This window comes from Acanthochromis polyacanthus, chromosome 21 (assembly GCF_021347895.1).
Source record: "Acanthochromis polyacanthus isolate Apoly-LR-REF ecotype Palm Island chromosome 21, KAUST_Apoly_ChrSc, whole genome shotgun sequence".
Lineage (NCBI taxonomy): Eukaryota > Metazoa > Chordata > Actinopteri > Pomacentridae > Acanthochromis > Acanthochromis polyacanthus.
In genome coordinates this window covers 13,697,673-13,720,309 of record NC_067133.1, presented here as the reverse complement: position 1 = coordinate 13,720,309, position 22,637 = coordinate 13,697,673, and the positions used below count along the sequence as shown (strand labels likewise).

Sequence of the window (22,637 nt, the reverse complement as noted above, 5' to 3'; positions counted from 1 at the left end):
CTGGAAAGGAATGCTGAGTGCAAAATAATACTAAAACGAAGGTCGAACTAATTGCAATTACTAGAATTATCCAAGGAACTATAACTGTGCTGATAACTATAACTAAGGTCAGAGAGCAGCTCAAAAGAATTATTGCTCAAAGCGAGGGAAATACTCAAGGATGCTATAATAGGAGGGTCTCAAAAAACAAGGCAAAAACAGCACAAGATTGTACAGGGCTAAACTAAGGAAGTTGCAGGGCAACGATAACTGTAGGACAAATCTCAAAATTCTATAAAACTTTAATTCTACAACTTCTCTTAAACTGGGCTCCAGAGGGGGGGGTTGGGTTTGGGCCGTAGACAAAACCAGATAACCAGACGAAGGGCGACTGGAAAAAACAAAGTTACTGAGGTTCCATAGAGAAAAGCTGAACAAACCATGTGCAGAGAAATGACAATGGATGTTTACGATCTGGTGTCTGCACAGTGAAGTAGTGGTAAGCATTTCGCCTTGCAGCAGAAGATCCCTGATTCAAGTGCCAGCTTGGGCCCGGGATCTTTCTGCATGGAGTTTGCATGTTCTCCCTGTGCATGCATGGGTTTTCTCCGGGCACTCCGACTTCCTCCCACAGTCCAAAAATATGCTGAGGTGAATTGGTTACTCTAAATTGCCCGTAGGTGTGAATGTGAGTGTGATTGTTTGTCTATATATGTAGCCTCGCGACAGACTGGCGACCTGTCTAGGGTGTCCCCTGTCTTCGCCCGAGTCAGCTGAGATAAGCTCCAGCACCCCCCACAACCCTAGTGAGGATAAAGCGGTGTATAGAGAATGGATGGATCCGGTGACTGAAGCCTGGTTATATTGGCCTGGACAAGGTGAGTTGAGTGGCACTGGTGCACCTGCTCCTGCTTCAGTTGATTGCAATCAGTGATTGCCAATCACTGATTGGCCTCACCTGCCGCTGCAGCACCCAGTGCACCTGAAAGAAAAGAAAAAACACAGGGAAGGAGGGGCCTATCTAGAGCCTGCTTCAGCAGGCCTAACACGTGTCATAAATTCCCGCCATGTGGTGCATATTTATTCCTTATTGGTACATAAAGTACACATGCACAACACACGCCTGTGCTCAGTGCAAAGTCATTTCGTTTGTGGGTACAGCTTTATTAAATGGCTACATTCTATAGTGTTGTGATTTCTAATCATCAATATCTATTAAACAAAGGCTACATTTACATAAAAAAGAAATGGTGCATTTCTGACAATGACATATAGGGGCATGAACAGCCTTTGTGGAGTCCTTGTTAATTATCCTAATTATAATCCTTAATTATCTATAATGTCAAAGTAAGAGCATGTTTTTTAATGATTTTTTTTTTTTTGCAAATTTAAAACATTTACCTTCTTGTCACTGCGATGCTGAAAGTCGAACTACTCTCAGATATCTGGACCTCTGTGAATTCATGGATATTTTTTGTATTCGCGTTTTTCCTCAGTTCTGAAGACGCAGTTATTCCCCGACTTTTATTTTGAAGTGGCATATTACTTTGAGGCGGCTCTCCTCGCGCATTAAGCTTCAGGCCGCAGAGACGCGGAGCTCATTTATCTTCCGTCTTTACTGTGTGCGGTGAATGCATCAAGAGAGGAAAGAGAAACACTCCTCCTGTCAGAAGCTGAACTTTAACTTGGCGTTAAAACATCTGTGAACTGTGAAACATGCAGCTGCGGTCAGACACCTGAAGCTTCCGGTCTTCGAATAAACTCCAATTCATCTGCACTCAGGAGCAAAGGTAAGCTGCTGCAGACCAGAACACAGTCCGATACTGAAGCTCCTTGTCAAAATGAGTGATTTTAGCAGCAGCTCGCTTGTCTTCCTCTTTCTCTGTCTCTCTCACTTCTCTCTCCTTCACCTCCACCTTACACGTGTATTTACTACAAAATGTGCATTTCTTAATCAAAGTAAGTCTTTTAAACAAATGTCTGCTGCACTAACACACAGCTGCAGACATTTTGATTGGACTTTTTGACTGTATTTTAAAAGCTGCATTCTAATTTGAGCAATAATATTTCTAATAATTCTTGAATTCAGGTAAAGCAAACATCAAATCTTACTGTCTGAGGAAATGTTTGTGTTAATTCTGCTGCATTTACTGGGTCGTGCTGTTTCAATTGTTTTGTTTGTTCCTCCGATGTATATGTTTCATGCCCTCAGTTTGGGGAAGTGGTTTTAAAAAGCTGCTGTAGTGAGAGAGGTGGTTAATAGAGGACAAAATGCTACAGAGATCCATGAAGGATTCATTCAGTGACTGTATCAGAAGCAGCAGCAGGTTTGTCACCAGAGGACAGACATCAGGGCTGGAGGTTTGATCTGTGGTGTCTACGCTTAATGTGAGGACGTTCTTCTTCCATCTTCTGCGCCCTGTCAGTGAAGAAAACCTCTAGTGTGAGCCGGCAAGTCATTTTCTGCGTGAACCCTTTTATCTGCAGTGGAATCACTTTTAAGAGCTTGTTTAACTTGAACAACTCTCTAAAACAAAAGAAAAGATTCAATTTGTTGTCCTTTATTATTAAAAAAAAAAAATCAATTTTAAGGAGCTAAAACTAGTGGTATATGTTGCCTTGTTTGCTTGAAAAACTAAAATAATAATTTATCAAAAAAGTCTTTTAGTTGACTTTATATCCACATTATTCTACTTTATACCAAATTCTGCCATATTCTAGAGGGGCAAATTGTACAATGTTGAACTTTAGTCACTTTTAATATTATATTTTACATTACAAACATGAAATTCTATAAAAGCAAATACACATTTTTAACTAACATAGCCCTTTTTTGTGTCTGCTCATGAAAAACTAATAAATTCGGTGATGGTAATGGAAGATTTTTAGGTTTTGGACTTTTCATGGACAAAACAAACAAGTTAAAGATTTGAAAATGCCTTTCATTACTTCTTGACAGAATTGAAAATCTACTCTGCAGGTTAATCAATAATGAGTGTCCGGCTGGAGCTCCTTGTTTTATTTCAGTTGTTTTTGAGTTCACATTGTTTAATTTGAATAACTGCGAGACCTTTAGTTTACATAAAAAGCCATAATAAAGAAAAGTCCACCTAAATTAAAACATGTCAGCTTGTGTTGGTGAAAAAACAACAAAAATAATTCTAAATTGTCAAAATATCTACTGTAATCTTTAGTGTTCTAGTTGCTTTAGTCTGAAGACTGACTCTGAGCTCATGTACTGCTGTTTTATTTCCCCTTTATTCCACCTTGAACCTGATCATGTTGTATTCTAGGGATCGCATTGCAGTACGTCAAGCTGTAGTTACTTTAAAGATCGCATTTTACATGAAGACCACATGAAACAAGAAGCAACAATGTTTGTAGTCTGTGATGATAATAAAAAAACAAACCATTTAAGTGACTGACAGAAACCATCATTTAAACACAGTCTAATAGTAGCTGATGATGCTTTTCTTTACTAAAGATCTTCAGATTTCAGACCGGTGCTCAGACAAAAGCGACAATTTGAAGATTTAATTTTGGACTCTGAGAAAATTTTTTTCTGTACTTTAAGTCACTACTGTGCAGATAAATCAAAAATAAATTGTTAAATGCATCCCTGCAAAGAGCAGTGTGCAGCTGGAACTAATTCTCTCATTTCACTTGTGTATCAGCTCATGTTGTTTCACTTAAATAATCACTTTAGGTCTAAAGATGCAAAACTGCTCACGTAAAAAAGCAAAAACTTGAGGAAAAATAAGACATTTTTGAAAAATGCGGTCAAACACTGTCTAGTTGTAGCTGGTGATGTCTCGTTTAATCGAAATTTCTATTGGACTCTGAGAAACAAGTACCATTTTTTTTTTTCTTCTCAGTCTTTTTTTTTTTAGCATTAGTCTGCACATAAATAATGAAAATAAGAATTAAATGCATCTTCACAAACTGCAGTCTGTAGTCGTGGCTCCTTGTCTTATCTTCGCTGTTTCTGAGATCACATGGCTTCATTTAATTAACCATTTGAGGCCTAAAGATTGAGAGTGAAAGTGTCCAATATTTCACATAAATCATTTGACATTTAGAGTATCTGAATCCTCTCATGGCCCCTCTGGTTTATCTTACAGTCCTTCTGAGCATCCAAATCACAGGTAGGAAACCACAAAACTCAAAAGTGGCTCCGCTTGCAGCAGCTTCTGGTGTTCATCATCGGCATTAATCCAAGAAGAAAGGACAGGTTCTCTATTTTACCTTATATGAAGGACTTGAACTTCTCAAGCGGTATTTGAAGTTGTTCTTTTGGTGTTTTTTACTCATGTGAATGTTTTAAATGTGGGGTTCGTTCATTCTGCAGAGGTGACCTGAGGTGTGCTATTTGTTGTCATTTGCATATAACACCTGATTCTACCTTCAGATTTATTTTGAGATGTTTGTGCTTGACAAATGACAATCAGTAAAGTATAGATTTCATATTTTTGATGTACAAACTGTTTAAAGTAGCCAAAAGTGTTGTAGTTTCACCTCAGTCAAAAGAACAATGCAGCTCACAATCAGTTAACACAGGACCTATACTTGTATGGAGCATTTTCACACTGCAGAGCTACTACTTTCAGTCAAGCTAGTTTATTTATATAAATCTGCAACCAAACTCTGTTGGGGTTGCTGGGATTTAACGTGACCAGTTTGCCTTGGTGCCTCTTGAGTCGTTGCGTTTTGTGTGTTCTGAAGCCACTGAGGGGTGGCAAATGGAAATTAGAGCTTCTGTTAGCCGCTGCTGACTTGGTGAGGAGCTACCAATCTTCGCGAAGACTTCTGTTAGCAGCCCATTAATTTGGTGAGAAGCTACTCATGACTTGTCTTCATATGTTGTCTTTTTAGGGAATGTGTGTTTTGAGGCACCGGTTTTAATGGGTTAATAGTTTGTTAGCTTCTGCTTGTTATTGGTGGGTGTTGCTATTGTGATTAGGTTTGGCTAAGGAATTTAGTTGCTTTTGTTTCGCGAGTTTAAAAACCCTGTTAGATTTTGTTTGGTTTTATTTTGCTTTACCTCACATATTACATCTGGTTGTTTTTGTTACACCCCGCTGACCCTAACTGTTGGGTCGTAACAATCACAAGTCAGCATAATGGATGATTAAAGTACAGATTATTTCATCTGTTAATGTTTGGTTTTTGTCCGAAAACTGAACAATATTTAATTTATATCCGTCAAAGACAAAAAATGGAAGCAGATATTCACATCTAAGAAGCTGCAACCACTGAATCTTTTACTTTATTGCATAAAAATACCAATTAGCTGATGTTTGGATTATGAAATTTGTAATTTAATTGTCTAATTGTATATTCTTGATTATCAATTAAGCTGTGACTTTTTTTTTTTTGAATCACCAGTTTTGTCCATATAATGCTAGAAAATGCCCTTAATGATGTCTTTGAACGTCACAACAATAGTCAAATCACAAGAAACACTCACATTGAAGAAGACAAAATTTGTATATTTTTAGTTCAGGGTTGCAAATAACCATCAAGTTGCTTTCTTGATTCATATTTTTGTCTATTAAATGCTAGAAAAGGCCCTTTCAGACAGTTCACATTAACATCCAAACCCCAAAGATATTCTCTTTACCATGACGGCAAACTAAATATCTTTTTATTCTAAGAAAGGGGAGTTATACTTCCTCTACAGCTAACAGGTTTATATAAGACCAACAGCAGTCTGAGCTCTTGCTTCTGCATGGCTCGTCTTGTGCATTGACGTGAGAAAGAAAACCCCCTGATAGTTAACAGTGAAACTTCATGCAACGATGCAAGCAACACATCTTACAGCTGCAACCTTATCTTCAGAACACAACTGCAAGTGCATCATGGCACACAGAAGGGAGAGTTCTGAAGAGCTCAGTGAGAGAGTAGTTGATGCCCCTCGGGCTGGAAAAGTGACAGAGTGTCTCTGAAGAGTTTGGACTCCACAGCGAGTCAGACTGTGTGCAAATGGAGGAAGCTTCAGATCAACTAAAGGATTCTCTCACATCTGTTGATGTTCAAGAGTCCAACATCAGGAGAATGACCGCGAACACAATAGGGTTGGAAGGAGATGGAAAGCTGCGGCTTTCTAAAAGGAACAGTTTGTAAAAGATACTTGAATGAGCCAGAGGTCTTCTGGGAAATGTTTTGAGAGTTAAGACAAAAATGTAACTTTTTGGGTTAAATAAGATGTTTTGGAGAAAGGAAAACATTGCAGTCCAGATTAGGAACCTTATTCTATCTATTGAACTCTAGTCTCCAGGTCTGTTAGTTGGTTGATATGCTCTCATCTTGCCATTTCTAGAGTTAATCCTGGTTAACTGAACAATCTCTGGTATTGCTTTAATCGGGGGACGAATGCTGTATCAACAGCCATCTGGGATTAATTCATTATTTTTGCCAGCAGATGTGACTCCCTATAAACACCCCTGTATTTTCAGAACTTTTAACTTCAAACCTAAGGGAGACTGCTTGGTATTTAACGTTTACAGAGCTTTTAGTCACAGTTGGCCCTAAACTAAGTGACACTAAGTCAAAGAAGTCAACAGTTTGCTACATTTTGTTCAAATTGATTACCAAAAAGTTGAGTACAACTTTGCGGCCAGCAGTTTACATATTACAGCTCAACAGACATGGTATACGTTCTAAGAATAGTATTGCTCAATAGTTCAATTGATGAAGAAATGGTGATTTTAATATGTAGCAAATATGGACTCGTTCTGTGTATTTGCACTCTAAGGAGAAGTAAAGTTTTGGTTTTTTTTTTTCTTGCAACCAATCAATTAGTTGGCAAAGATGTTCTCTGGTTGACTGCGGACCTGCCCATTTATGAAGCATGGTGGTGGTAGTATCATGGTTTGGGCTTGTTTTGTTGTGGTTCACTGTTACTGATGAAACGATGAATTCTGAATTATACCAGCAACTTCTGAAGGATAGCATCAGGGCATATGTAGGTGAACTGTGAGAGAAGATGGGTCACAGAGCAAGGAACCATCCAAATGGTTCCATTGAAGAACAGCCAGAGTTAACAGTTTGGAACAATCAAGTCAAAACGCTGTTACTGAAAGGATTCTTAAACTTTCAAGCACCGCTCAATTTGCGACGAAAATGGTAAATTGACTCAAAAACACACTTGAGAATTTTCTTACAACAGCAGTTTACATGATGCATTAATCTGCAACAATGAGATCAGCAGTCAGTTAATACTTTTTAACAAATGTCAGAAAATAAATTCAGCTTCTTAAACGTGGGTATTTGGTGGTTTGCTTTTTCGTCTGTGATCTGCACTGTAGTGACATTCAAACACATTGACTGGGCTATCTACAGTCCTAAAGAGCATTTTCTGACATTTTATATACAAAAAAGTAGGTTTGAAAATAATTTCAAGCTTAACTAACAATGAAAATAATTGCTACATGAACCTGTATGAACTGTTTTTAAAAATATGCCGTTTGCAGCTTATATTTACATCTGCTGCCTTCATTTGCCTTCTAAGGTAGAAAAGTAATTATCTTTGACAAAACGAAACCTTTTCGGGCATTTTTACATCACAACAATTAACATTAACAGAAAAAAATAACTGGCATGCTTGTGAAAAATGCAAATCACTATTAGCTGCAGTTACTGTACAGTGTAGTTATGGTATACTATGTCTTTACTAACCGTGAAGTGAGACGGTTAGAGCATTTATGTCATGCAGCATAAGTTCATTCAGGAAACCACTTTGTCATGTGTCTTGCTGCAGATGTGCTGACCAGCTCTCTGTCAGTGCTTCTGTGGTTTTATCCTACACAAATGTCACAAAAGGCTCTACGTGCTTGCAGCAGGAAATCTTTACAGCTGCAGGCTGAAATGGACTGAAATGATGCTGTCTGTACCACTAAACACTCAAATCTAAGGCTCCGTTTCAAAATATTACAGTAAGTGACTTCATTTTGAGTTACAAATGCACATTTTGCTGCATTTGGCACTCCAATAAGATGTAAAACAATCAGAATGGTCTAATGATGCACAGAAAATACCACGAAATCCAGCTTTTTAAAAAGATATTCAGCAGATTAAAGTAGTGCTTTCCCACATGTTTTAACAGCAATCATTAGAGGATGATCAGAGCAGAGGAGATGAGTCAGATATTAAAGATTAGATAAAAAAAGAAAATCCCTGAGGTCATGCTGGACCAGTTTGGTGAGCTAAAACCGTCCTTGATTTCCCCTTTTTTATTTCTGTAGTAAAACACACAGATGGCAGTTGAGACTGGAATGAGGAGGTGCTTTTATTCATTGTACTGCACAGGACTCCAGGAAACTTAAAACACCCTGTATAATATTACATCAATAAAAAGGTCAAAAGTGCATTGAAGTGAGTTTGAGGAACAATCGGATTGATGCATAGCAAATCCTGTTCCTAAATAAAATTAACTTAAATTAGATCTTCAAGAAAACTGCTGTGTCTCTTTAATTGTGCTCTCGGTGTTAAGGGGCACTCCACAACCCTGTTTAGAGGAGCAGCAGAGATTATTTTCAGCCAACAAACTATATTTAGTTAGGGAGTTACAGGAATTACCCTTTCCTCAACGATAAAATCTGTTTTTAATTCCCCATTTCCTTGATGATTGATGGCATAAATAGTTTTTTTTTAGCTGATTGTTCATTAAAGTTTAGTTGCTTCAAGTAATTTTTAACTCTCGTACCCAATTACCTTAATGATGGATTTTGAAGCTGATAACCATTTAACAAATAAGTTGCCTCAATTAGATTTTCTTCTAGAGTTTTTAGCTTTTTCATTTTTTTCTTTTTGTTACACAGTAAGTTAAAAAAAAAGAAGTAAATTCATGTAACAGAAACACTGGCAATTCTTTCTTTTTGGTTGTGCATTTCAATACAGCTCATATTGCCTTGAGAAACATCTCCTTGAAACATCTTTTGTATCTTATTTGTTGGCCCTAACAGATTGAACTTTTGCTGACATTTTAAGTCGGGGGAAGTGGACTTCAGATCTTTGCCTGCTGATGTGTTTTTTAGATTAGTACAATGAGACGTTATAGAAATTATAAACAATATTAAGTTGACGCAATTACCAATATTATGCCAATAAAACTCCTTGTTACATTGTTTGGAACTTAACCCTTGGATGCATGGCCAACCAATACCTACACTCTTCCATGGGTGGGGTCAAAAATGACCCCAATTGAAATCAGTGCATTTTTGCAATAAACTTGAGACATTTCTTCCATGTTGGTTAGACATTATATATTTTGTTCAACAAAAGAGTATGTTCAGTTTTGATATGTTCTTTCTTCACTTTTAATTCAAATTTTATCACATAACAATCACTGAAACGGTATCAAAACATGTTTAATCTTCCTCCGTATTTTAAAATGGACAGAGGGACACATAAATTAACATTCAGTAACAATAACCAATAACATTAATAACATTCATTCAACATTCATGTTCAGACACAAACATGTCTCTTCTCACTCTTCACAGCTTTCACAGACTATTTTCTTGTGGCTGTGACCATTGCAGACAGGGCTTTTGCATTTCCAATAGAAGTTGGTGGCTAAATGTTAGATTGATGGCTAAATCATTTGTAGCTTTGTAAGTAAATCTACGGGCACACACACACACACACACACACACACACACACACACACACACACACACACACAGTTGTTACACAGTATGTAAGCTCACAGGATTGTTAGGTAAAAGTATTGTTAGCTAACACACACACTAACCCATTAGGTAGCCTATTATATGATCATCGATTATTCAATGGTGTGTGTTTGTGTTAGCTAACAGTACTTTAGCTATCAATCCTGTTAGCTAAGATACTGTGTAATAACAGTGCAACAACAGTGTATGAGTGTGTGTGATTGTGTTAGCTAACAATACTGTTTGCTAATAATAATGTTAGCTAACAGTATTGTTAGCTAACAGTATTGCTAGCGAACCACAAACTAGGCAAATTTCACAGATATTCACATAAAATTCACGTTCTGTCAATGAAAAATAAGTTCATAAATGGAGTTAATACTTGCATGTATAATGCTGTGCAAAAATGACCTCCTAGGTGGTGGGACTGCTGACATCAGTTGTATGAGGGACAGTAAATGTTTATTTACACTCACAGTTGCCAAGAACCAATGTTAAGTGAAATATCCCATTGGAAATACTTGGGGTCATTTTTGACCCTGCCCATGGAAGAGTGGGGTACTGATACAAAAACTGATTTTTTTTTTTTTTTTTTTAATTAATGAATAAAAATGCAAATGGCATGATGTCACAAGCATGTTTTATGAGGAATACCTGGAATATGAAAATATCAAAACTTTTAATTTTAAAGATATTAAGGAATAACAACCTCTGGGGTCAATTTTGACCCCACCTATGCATCCTAGGGTTAAAGGGTTTATAGATATCAGTAAATTGAAATGTTTTTTCTTGCAACAATGCATTTAGTTAAGTCAAGAGGTGTAAGGTCATATCTGAAGTATGACACCCAGTTTGGTGTTTCTTCAGTGCTTGAAGAATCACCTGAGGGCCACTGATGTAGTTAAGCAGCCTTTGGGCCTTTTCTGGGGTTGTTTCTTTCTCTGGCCCAGTCAGTTATCGGCCCTGAGGAGCACATTCATCCCTAACTGGCTTTGCCTTCAGCAGAAACCAGCACTGAAGCTCAGAGGACAGAGCGTGAGTAAACAGACAGTACTTGGAGTGATCTCACAGTTGCTTATCACTTTTCTTCTTCTATTACTTTTACTCATAAATTCTACCTTTTTAAGTGAGCCATAGTCTTTTGAGGCTAAGTAATGTTACAGATCTCTCATATAATTGAAGCATTAGAGGCTCTGGGGTGATTTTCAGAAGTCTGTGTGTGGATAGAAAGATGATATTATTTGTTCAAGCCTTGGTAAAAGGGAATGTGGAGGGTATTTTGCAGCTCTGCTCCACGTGTCCCCCAGTTCAAAGAAGAAAGTAGTAATCTTGCAAACTGCTCTACAGGTGCATGAGTGCAGTGAAGGCAGAGCCGGTTTTTTCACGACAACTCGCCACCACATCCTCAGCTCCGTAACCGCAAACGGAGTGAAGGTTTTATTCAGATCTGTGGGAAAGTAACCAACTGTAACACCCAAGATACAGTAACTGCAATTAGGGGATACGATGAAGGACTCATTTCAGAGGTTTTAATAGGAGAATTACATTTTCTCTCATGATCTGTTGACCTGTACATGTTGGTTTGTTTGTAGGTGAACAGCAGCAAATGCAGAGGTAGGCTGTATATTCTTCCTAGTGTAAAAATAAATTACAAATGAAGTTTTCCAGTTCCTATTAATGCCTTTCATTCATACCGATAGCAGCATGACATGTGACCACACACTGTATGTTCACTGGGATCTGAGCTACTGTTGGTTTAGTGGGATAATGCACAGTTTAAAATGATTCTTCTCAATCATTAAATCCGTTCTTTATTGACTAATGATTGCATTTAAAGTTTTCTATTTCATTGTTTTTATCTCGCCTTTCCAAATTCTCATTTTTAGCTTAATGCCTCTTTTTTTTTCTTTTATGTTGTCTCTGCTTTACTGTTTATCTCTCAGGGTTGCAGCGAGCTCCCCATTATTTTCATCATTAATTACCCTTTTGGTTATCTTCTTGATTAATCAAGTCATCATTTGGTCATAAAATATCAGAAAATAGTTGCCAGAGCACATGGGGAGGTTTTCAGATGCCTTTTGATCAACCTAAAGAATATTCAGTTTATTACAGAAGACAATGAAAAGCCCAATATTCAAATTTAAAAGCTAGAAACTATTACATTTGCCACATTTACTCAAAAAAAAAAACCTTTCTTGTTAATTTTCTTGAAAGAGAAGACTTGTTTAGCTGACTTTTGGTTTCAACTGTAATAATATGGTACATTTAAAACACTTGAGCCTCACTGATGCTGAATTATTTGGGGGTAAAAATTTCTAGTATACATGTATGAGGACAATATTTTTGTGCATAGACATATAAATAAACAAATGCATATAAATCCTAAAGTAATATTGAAAAATTTCATTATTGTCGCTCTTCATTAATTTTCCAGCATTGCGTTTCAGAAATGAGTTTAAAGCTTACTGTTACAACACCACTTGACTCGGCACCAGCTCTGCTACATGTGCTGCAGACAGTATTGCAATGAATGGAGCCGGAGCCACTCTACTGGACAAATTGTAATCACGAAAATTCTAACTTATGCCAAGGATCTTATTCTGCAGTATGTTCTGTGCAATAAACAAATACAAAGATTTTATAAGCGGAAACGTGCATACCAGTACCGATATGTCTGTGACGAGCCGGAATCCGACGATAAGTTTGTTCAGCTAATTACACGGTTGGGTTCTACTCTGAACTGCATTCAGCTCTATCAAAGATGCTATAAATGCTGCTATAAATAGGGTTTGCTATTAATAAATATCCGAAGCTCAGCGTAACATTGTGGTCTTCTCTTGGATTATATTGGGGAAATTAAAAGTACTAAAAAACTTGCCAACATGTCAAAGATGTGAAATTGTTAGAAGAATAACTATTACAATTTTAAAGTACATGTTGAAATATTCTTGTGACTTTCTAAAGACAAAAAAAAACAGCTGTTAAACATCAGTCTAAATACAGCGCTGCTATCTTATCAGCCTTTTGATGCCTCCGAGGGAGAAGTTTCCTCTTCTCAAAGATCAGATTTTTTTTTTTCGTGAAAGATGCAGCTGCTCAAGCGGAAATCAAAACTTTATGTAAAATTTCCTGTATTTCTCATCCTCCCTGCAGAGGTGACGCCTGTCGTGGACCCTTGACTGATCGCTCTGCTTCTCTAAACCTCTCTGATAGTCAGCTGCTCCTGATGGAAGCCACAGGAAAGTATGACTTTACTGCAACAGAAGACGATGAGCTCAGCTTCCAAAAGGGGGATATACTGAAGGTCAGTGTCTGATTAGATAATGAATCTATATTTTCCTCTCCATTGCTCCTCTGTGACATTTCCTCTCTCTCTGCTGCCGAACAGGTTTTAAGCCCACAGGGCGACTGGTGTAAGGCAGAAATGAACGGAAAGGAGGGATTCGTGCCGCTAAACTACATCGAAATGAAGACTCCAGAGTAAGATTAAAGCCTCTTAACAAGCGGTGCAAGCAGAAATGCTGTGGTCTTTACAGCACGGCAGACAAAACCCAACAGGAAAATGCCGTAAAAGTGGGGGAAAAAAATTATGTATTTTACTAAATCTGTGCGTGTTTGGGTGGGAAACCGTTTGGCTAATTCCCTTCTGAAGAGACCAGGAGCAGGACTTGAATCAAAAGGCTCCATTGGAAGATCTTATTCTTCGTCTGTCATTTTACTAACACAAGCTGGCAGGTTTGTGTAAGATAAGTTGCATCGTGGCTTTTTTTGTACAGGTGGTTCCAGGCGGACGCCAGTCGCAACGCTGCAGAGGAGCTGCTGAAGTCCAAAACCATAGGAGCCTTTGTGATTCGAGGTTGCCAGACTTCCCCTGGAGAGTTTTCCATTTCTGTCAAGTGAGTCAAATGCTGCAAAGTGCGTCTCAAGCTGTTGTGAGTTTAACTTTTTTCAAATTATTGTTTTCCTCTTTTATTTTTCACAATAAAACAAAGCATCAGAAACAAAATGACAAATATCACTTAAACACATGCAAAAATTAAGTAATGTATAAAGAAGGGGAAGCTTTATTAGTCCCAGATGAATATAATTTTAACAGATATTACCCTGAAACTAGATTGCAAAACCTAAGTGAAGTACATAGCAGAAATGCAATAACATATGTATCATACATTACTGAATATAAAATAAACAAAAATAAGGCTATAGAATAGAAAGTAATACTGCCAATGATACTGATGTAGTTCAGTAATATCACACATGATAATGAGATATTGCACATTACAAGTAATCAAACATCCGTAGGATAAAAAAAAAAACAAGCAAACAAACTGGCTTGTAGTGCTATAAATAGGCTTTAGGCTAAATGCTAACTTTAATATGGTGACATACTGCCAGTAACCTGCTGATGTGGTTTTATAGTTCACTTTGATTTGAGAGCTATGATGTATTGAATTTAAAAACATACTATTTGTGTAGCGTTGTACACAGTGTTTGTGTTCTATCGTTTGGGTACAATCATCTATTGTGCCATGTCTGTATATGTAGAAGGTTTACATAATCTATTATGCATATTTTTTTAATCTTTATTCTATTTTTTGTATTTCTTGTCTTTTTTTTTTTTACGGTGCTTTACTTTCATCAAGCTGCTGTAATGTGTGAAATTTCCCAGTGAAGAACTAATAAGGTTTATCTTATCTTAATAACTAATGATTATTTACAGTTAAGTGCTCAACACACTCTGAAACCTTTTACAATATTTGTGAAGTTACTGTTGTATGTACGCTGGAGCTGGTCCAGATCCAAGACCAACACACTTTGCCTTCAAATCTAGATCGACTAAAGACTCTATAAAACACAGTTTCAGACTCATGAACTCTACATTAAAGGTCCTTTTCACTGTTTGCTTCACATTAGAGCAGATCCAAAACCACGAAAGCAACAAGTTCTGTTAATCAGCTGAAGTCCTTCTTTAAATTTGATGCTTTTCTTTTAGGAAAAGTTGACTTTCATTGGGGGGAAATTGAATGAGTATTTATGTGGTGTTCTGATATCTGCTTGACTCTGACAGCTTACTGACTCCTCCACAAGAGATCTGTGCATATGGCCAAATTTACTTTTTTACTTACAAATAAATGGATTTAAAATGCAACAACAGCTTTAGCCACATTTTATGGAGTTAACAAATTGGTAGTCATTTCTATTATTTCAGGAAACTTTTTTAAAAAAAAAATCTCATAGCCATTTAAAAATTTAAATAACTTACTCAATTAATTAATTTTGCTTTTTTGTAATTGATTTCTGGGGATAAAAGGGCAGACATACACAACTTGTCTTCTTTCTGCTCCCTTTCATTCGTGTTTGGTGACTCTGTATTTACATGAAACCTTTTTTTATTTTACAAATGAATGAAATAAAACAAATTAGTTGCACTCATTACACATTAATATACATTAACTGTAGTTTGAAAACAAATGAAAGACATCCTGATAAACTAAGCAGTGACAGGAAAACTATCTCTGGTGTCTGTGTTGACAGAAAGAAGCAGCTGAAATTTGAAAGCGCATAATGGTTTGAATTTTATTTATAACAAGATTAGCTCCTCGTGATACAAAACTCACACACAGACCAGATTTCTCTTTCAAATTCCATGAAATTGGGTATCTGTAAAGAACACTTCCTAGTTTTTGACCTAACATTGGTAACTAATCAACCAGAAAGAGGAATTGCTTCATGTTAATATGTGACCAGATGGTCACAGGATGCTACTGTGCTTCAGTTGTTTGCAGATACTGAGAGTCGATAAAATGAGATGTTTAAACATTTTTAGGTCCATATGTTTTGTCCTTCTTCAAAAAAACAACCAAGAGTCCCTTCATTGACATGAGGTCCTTTGACAATCAGTAGAAAAGGCAAGAAAATGCCTGTACTGACTTTAAATGTAAATATCCGTATATTAAAATTACATCTAATTGAGTGTTTTTACCGATCATGTTCTTATTCAAGGAAAAGTGTTTTAAAAATCAGTTACACTGAGTGGCCTGATGACTGTCACACATTACTCATCTCTACGCCCATCAGTGTGCACCACATGCCTGTATATATGATATATATATATATATATAAAAACAAATATCAACTATGACTCATCATCTCGCCTGTTTGCTTCTCTGTCAAGCTGCACACTCTGCAGGATTGTGATATTTACAACCAGCTGCTGTCTGCAGAAGCACAAGATTCAGTTTAACATGTCTGCTGCTGTCTTCAGTTATTTTTCTGTAAAATGTTTGAACTAAAAAGAGTTTTTCTGGTCTTAGTGGAAATTCTCTCCTTTATTTGGGATGTTGGATTCTTCTGTAACCTGGAACAAACATAAAATGCCACATCTTAGCATGTCTGTGTGTTTTTTATAATGTTTTATAACATTAGCAAATAAACGAAAGTTGAAATGGGGCCATATCTCATTTTAACAGCTATTTTTAAAAATGTCATAAATGAATACAGCTTCCTTGATAACCCCCAATATCTGTCCAGTTGTAGTCCATATCAACCAAACAGTTTCTTAAATATTGTCCTTGTAGGTAATTATGCTAATTATTACAAATTATGGTAATCATACAAATTTCCCAACATATGCAATTTAGATTACAGCAATTTCTAAAATGCTGAGGACTTATATTTGACATATTTAAGATAATAAATTTAGGCCAGTGAACATTTCTGTGTTCTGGAAGTAGACTGTTGTTAACATTAAGTTTAAAGCTGCTCCAAATGTAAAGTAAGGTTCCATTTGGTGCTTTATGACTAGTATGAAGACAGCATTTGCTTTCTAGTGAGTATTGATGCTGTAGTTATGCATGGTCACCAGCAGAGGGCAGTCCAGCTGAAGGAACAGATGAACCTCTGGAATGAAGAAAATGGATTGTTCCTTGTACCAAATATAGCTGCCACTCTTTTTGAGAAGACTCAGACGAATTAAACTTATTTTAAAACACCCTTGTACCTCGACAAAAAGATTCAAGTATCTTTCATACTGCGATGTCCGAGGTTTATTTATTTGATTAATTAAAGATCTGTTGGAAGACTGTTTTTAAACCAAAATGTATTAGTGTGGATGTAGGCTCAGCTGAAAGGCACTTGCAGGTTTGTTTGTTTTAGTTCTGAAAGCAAAAAATGTGATTTCAAGACCTGATCTAAAACAGAATAAAGGTTTACTGAGTTTTAAACGGTCTCGCTAGTCCTGCTGTGATAACTCTTGGTAAAGTGATTTCTGATCGAGATGTAATCTGGATCAAGGAAACACCAGTGAATTTGCCCTTTTTTATTTTTACGCAGAGAATAAAGGTTTCGCGGATCTGAAACTGGGTTTTAAATGCCTTTAAACCTCTGCTAATCTACTGTTACAGGTGTAAGTTTAGTGGTGTTTGATTTAGATCTGGGAAACTTAGCAGTGAATGTTCCCTTTTTATGTACTTGTATAAATAGAATAACAGTTTACAGATGTGAAACTGAGTTTGAAAAGTTACTGGATTCTACAATACACAACAGTTGAGTGATTTCAAAGCGTCATCGGAACATTTTGTTTTAAAGGAGATGGCTTTTAGAGCCCTCCATACGGGGGCAGTGGTTAGTTCAGGGCTGATGTCTGATGTGGACGCATCTTGTTAAAATGTCTTAACATGTTATACTACAAGCATGTTTATATTCTGTGTGAGTGACAGACAGTGAAGTTATTCTTACTCCGTTTCTGTCAGACATGAGAATGATGTCCAGCACTTCAGAGTGATGAGGGACAGCAAAGGCCAGTACTTCCTGTGGGCGGAGAGGTTCACCTCCCTGAACAAGATGGTGGAATTTTACAAAACGAAGTCCATCTCTAAATCCAGAATGATCTTCCTGGACGACGGCAGCAGGAGTCTGCCCTTGGGCTCACAGGTAAGAGATTCTTCATTTTACCCTCATTTTCAACCAACAGACCACCTTGTTGTATCAAAGATAAATGACTTCAAGTATAAATAACACATTAATTTACGGACGACTAATAATTTCAAATATAGAAATAACCAGCGTTTATTTGACAGTAAAGCCCCGAAAATGACCAATATTAGTTTGTTCTTTTTCTCATCTTCCTCATGTGCAGTTGTTTCTGAAGACCTAAATGAATATCTGATTATTATAATAGGTCATGTATATATTTTATTTAGGAAATATAGAGTGAATATTTACATTTATTTGCAGTTTTTCTACAAAAAATGAAGAATTTATGCAGACTGAGCAAATAAATGAATTAAATTATGCCTGACAGTTTCTTACCTGAATGTCGGTCTACATTTTAAGTCTTTATCTTCACATAAACTTCCTAAAAACGCAACAAAAAATAACTTTTGTTGGCTTGTAATGAGAACACAGTGCAGTAACATTTGTCAGCAACAATTAGAAGTCGTCTGTTAAATCAGGAAAAAATATTATTCACTAAGCTGACATAATGGTCAGCCAGTTAATCATAAATATTTAAATTAAATGGATGAACACTGACTAGTTCCAGTGTCTTTTAAGCATCAGGTCTTTTTCACCATTTTCTGCTCTTTTATGAAACCAGTGAATAAATTGAGAATTTGCACTTGGGCATCATTGAGCAGTTTTAGAGGCAGGATGGTGGAGCAGCTGGAGAAAAATCTTCTGTCCACATTGTAGAAACGCAACAATCAGAGAGATTGACAATGTTTTCTTGAATGATCCTCTTAAGGAGCAGTGTTGAGAGGAAATAAATGCAGAGAAAATGTGTTTTAATGAGATCACATTAAAGTGATGAGAGGAGGAAGGTGTGGGGGGTGGAAATGGATGGGGAAAAAAAGCCTTTGATTTTAATGATTCACTATTTAAAGTAGCCACTCTGGTGTCAATAACATCACATTTATCTTCATTTGTTTGCATCCATAGCACAGTCAGATGTTGTTGCTGATTTACTTAACTTTATACAATCTTTCAGCAGTTTCTCTCCAAATTAAAATATTTTGGTTCTGCTTTTCTTCACTTTAAAAACATGAAGTCTTATGAGATAATTAGATTTATGAACATGTAGAAATAGAACATCTTTTTTTTTTTTCCTTTTTTTTTTTTAACTGCTCCCCTGCAGTTCCTGGTGTCTGTTTGTGCAGTGAGCTGTTTTGTGCTTCCTGTGCCCTTCTGCAGGAAAAGAGGCCAAGTTTGCCTGAACAGCGTACCACATCAGCAACCTTTGTTCCACCTCGCAGATTTTCAGACCAGCCTCAAACCCAGCTGGTACCATCACTGCTTTCTCTCTGCTTGGGACTCTTCTCTAAAACAAATCCCGATCTCTGTGAGACTGCCTGATTAAATAAGGAAGTGCTGTACACATGCAGTACTGTGCAGAAGTTTTAAAACGGCAGATTCCCTGTAGAATTGAAGCCCCAGCAGGTCGGAACTGTTTTAGGGAGAAGTAGTCATGATGTTTTGGTTCAGTAGTGAATGTATTGTGTCCCTTATTCTATATAGATGTGTAAAATAAAGTGTTATTTTCTTGTATTCTAGACCAAGCAAGTCGGTCTGGGCGCGCGATCTCGCACCTTCGGCCCCACAGGGATAAGCAGCCCATCCATCTCTGCTTGTCCTCCCAGTACCGGTAGATGTCAAACCATGCCTCTGCCTCAGGTCAGCCTGGCGCCCTCTGATGCTAAGCTAACATTCACTCTAGCATCGTCGAATGGTAGATCCTTAGCGGCGTTAGCACTTAGCTTCAAGCCTGGAGTGCTGCTCTACAACATTTCTGTTGTTCGCTTTAAGTTTGCAACCATTTTGACAAACAACATGCAGCTTTTATTGGTAACACAAGATCTGATCGAAAATTTCCCAGATTGCTCATTAAAATCTAAAAAAATAAGGCTTAAAAATATATATAAATCATAAAATAAGATGGTGTCAGATGCCCAGATAGCTCAGCTGGTTGAGCAAGTGACCCATGTACACAGCGGCCTAGGGTTTGATTCCAACTCATGTCCCTCTACTGCATGTCTTCCTCATGTTCTTCTCCCTGCCTTCCTGTCTGCCACTCCACTATGCTTATCAAATAAAGCCAAAAATAACTATAAAATAAAATACGGTTGCTACTTTGTGGACATTTGCTCATCGTGGATGAGTGACTACTGTACATTTAATCTAAACGGCCACATTCTATGGTGTTGGAAATGATCCGACTGAGCAGCCTTGGTGGAGTACGGCGCTCTGAGTGCTTTGTGTGTAAGTTGTAATGTCCTTATCTTCATCATACACAGTTGCTAATGAGTGTTTGGTTTCCTCCACAGAGGACGATGCAGGTGAGGGCGCTGTATGACTTCAGAGCAGAGGAAGATGACGAACTCGGTTTCTGCGCCGGCGACATCATCGACGTGTTTGACTCCTCTAATGAGTCGTGGTGGAAAGGGAAGCTGCGAGGGAGGACTGGTTTGTTTCCTGCAAACTACACGGCAGCGGTGTGAGGAAACCCCTCAATGACGCCTTTAATGGGCCTGCACAAAAACTCAACCTGCACGTGCTTCGATGTGAGTTTCCTCAACACTGAGCAGGCCTCTGATCTCTGCACTGCAGGTTGACGACTGTTTCAGACGGTGTTCAGGTTTTATTGAACATTGTTTAGCTGCAGAGAACAGCTGCAGAAACCTCCTATGTCTTCTACCAGCACTCAGTGCTGATGAGGAATGTTTTTGTTTTATTTTTGGGGGGGGGGGGGTTTCACGACACGTCTGTCAGCAGGTATTTATTTGCTGAACGCTCGTTGGCCTTGCTGCTGATGAATCGACTCTTTCTGCTCCTGTGTCGAGTTTTTGTACCGCAAAAAGTTTTGTATAGATGTGCATTTTCCTTGCAACTCACTGACTTGAATAAAGTATTTTTTCACTGGCATCCTGTTTAAATCTGATGTGAAGTCGTGACGATGAGGGATTTCTGGGGAAATTCACAGAAAGATAATCTACGGTTTTGGGTGGAATAAACTTTCAAAATACTTACTCAGAGTTGTATGTCTGATTGAATATAACTTCAAAATCATGAGTCATACACTTTCCTGATCAACCAGTTTGGCAGGTGGCGCTGTTGACAAAGTTAAAGTAGAGTCCCTATATTATCAGAGTAGCGACAACTGGGGATTTGAAGCCATTTTGTTTCCATTCACGCAATATGGGACGCGCAGCGCAAGGTGCACATTTACGAAAACTATTTGTGGATTGCTTACTGATTTCAAGACATGTTTTGGACAAAATATTTTACTGGCTTGTTTTGTCTGGATGTCCAACGTTGGATTATGGCAGTTTTTTTGTGGAATATTTTCATCTGTGACTAGTTATGAGGATTCAAAGGGGAGTTGTGCTATTTACATTATTTGTTGGACAAATGTGTTTATATTACCAGCTGTGGTAATCACATCTGAAAGTGGTTTATACCGGCGGATTCATGAGAATCTAAGCTTTCCATGGGTGTATAATGTTTCTATCATCGAGTTTGCAGCTTCACTCAATTCAGCAAAATACGTTTGCACATACGGGCCGCTGAAGTTTAACGGGGTAACCCGTTAAACTTCAGCGGCCCGTATTTCATGCATCTCCATGCATGAAAATGGTCAAAGTCAAAATAACCACAACTGCCTAAAATCACATCAAACTTTTCTATCTGTCATTCACCCATACATCATAACATGAAAGTACATACATGAGACTAACCTGGCACAAAAACGATGAAGTCGGTTTCCATCCCACTCTTTGGACTTTATTTTCCCACAGTTTCCTTCTTTTACTATTACTGGGAAATCTAAACATGTGGAATCCCTTCTCCGATCGATTTGTGCACCCAAAGGCACAACAGCCCGTCATTTTTCAGGTATTTAGGAAGCGAAAAAGGACCTAGAATTACTCTCTGCGGTGTAAACATTAACAGGAAAATCCAGCGTTCATGAATAGGAAACAAAATGGCGCCTATAGATCACGTGACCAAAATTTTTTGGACCGGTCATGTCGATACTCTGATATTATAGGGACTCTAAGTTAAAGTTCGTCCGGAGTTTGAATCGCAGCGTCTCCCAAAACACTGTTGGTCCACCCGCCCTCCCTCTGATTTCGCCCCTTTATTTGTGCACGCGCGCAGTACCTGAGAGGAGTGCCCGGAGTGCTGCAGCATCTTGCCTGTTTTGCTGTTTTCCACTCTTCTACATTTAGTACATTTAGTAAATAATAAAGGAATTACGTTAGAATTCTGTATTGAGTCTAACTTGTCCTAATACCAAAATAACATGAATCTGCTAGGACGAACGAGTAAAGTTTCAATATGTGATTACACTCGTGTATCCCTCTCGATGACGTTGTTTATCAAACTTAGTGCATTTACGCGTGTATATGTGTTACATTGTTTATTTATTTCTATCTAGAGTTCAGAATTGCATGACTCCTCTGACGAAGAGTATGTCCCAGACGCCCCAACATCTTCCTCCAGAGGTCGGGCATCTAAACGAAGCCGTCGGGGAGTGACGCGAGCACCCCGAGCCAAAAAACGTCCTGCAGTCTCTTGGCCTGACAAGCCGTGGGATTGGTAACTTTTCTGGAAGTTGCTGAGCCCTGATGCTCTCTCCTCCACAAGCAAAACAAATGTGCGCGCGGTTGCGTAGTGCGTAGCTCGCCCACCTCTGCATGGGCTTGCTTGCTGTGCGCGTAACCGTTGATTTAAGTAAGGTTTGGAATGCAGTATTTCTCTATGTGATACAGTACTTTTTTTGGTGGCATTTTGTAAATATTTGAATGCAGTACTTTTACATATAGTGGAGTATTTTTACAGTGTGATGTTTCTACTTTTACTTAAGTAAGGTTCTAAATTGCAGAACATTTACTGTAATTTTATTTGGTGGCATTTTGTAAAGTTTTGGTAGAATATTTTAACTTGTAGTGGATTATTTTTATAGTGTGATGTTCATACTTCTACTTAAGTAAG

General features: G+C 37.7%; 1 protein-coding gene across 4 annotated transcripts; it reads left to right on the top strand.

Moving 5' to 3' along the window:
- Positions 1-1,569: 1,569 nt before the first annotated feature.
- On the top strand, positions 1,570-22,307 carry grap2a (GRB2 related adaptor protein 2a). 4 transcript variants are annotated; one of them, XR_007938768.1, is made up of 9 exons: positions 1,570-1,769; positions 12,804-12,954; positions 13,039-13,130; positions 13,427-13,546; positions 17,402-17,582; positions 18,840-18,929; positions 19,200-19,319; positions 19,970-20,206; positions 22,081-22,307. XR_007938768.1 is itself a non-coding variant. In XM_051941346.1 (8 exons), the coding sequence occupies exons 2-8, from the start codon at positions 12,877-12,879 to the stop codon at positions 20,141-20,143; spliced, it is 855 nt and encodes a 284-aa protein (XP_051797306.1). In that variant the 5' UTR covers positions 1,570-1,769; positions 12,864-12,876; the 3' UTR covers positions 20,144-20,671. The 4 variants fall into 4 exon arrangements, 3 of the variants coding, with proteins under 3 accessions (XP_051797306.1, XP_022054176.1, XP_022054177.1); XM_051941346.1 differs by lacking the exon at positions 22,081-22,307 and having other exon boundaries at positions 12,864-12,954; positions 19,970-20,671; XM_022198484.2 differs by lacking the exon at positions 22,081-22,307 and having other exon boundaries at positions 19,970-20,671.
- The last annotated feature ends 330 nt before the right edge of the window (positions 22,308-22,637 follow it).

Excerpts from the sequence above, each read along its gene's own strand:
- grap2a (XM_051941346.1), top strand. The coding sequence starts at position 12,877 with ATGGAAGCCACAGGAAAGTATGACTTTACTGCAACAGAAGACGATGAG. Across the intron at positions 17,583-18,839 it reads GTCTGCCCTTGGGCTCACAG|GAAAAGAGGCCAAGTTTGCC; the intron begins GTAAGAGATTCT and ends GCCCTTCTGCAG. Across the intron at positions 18,930-19,199 it reads ACCAGCCTCAAACCCAGCTG|ACCAAGCAAGTCGGTCTGGG; the intron begins GTACCATCACTG and ends CTTGTATTCTAG.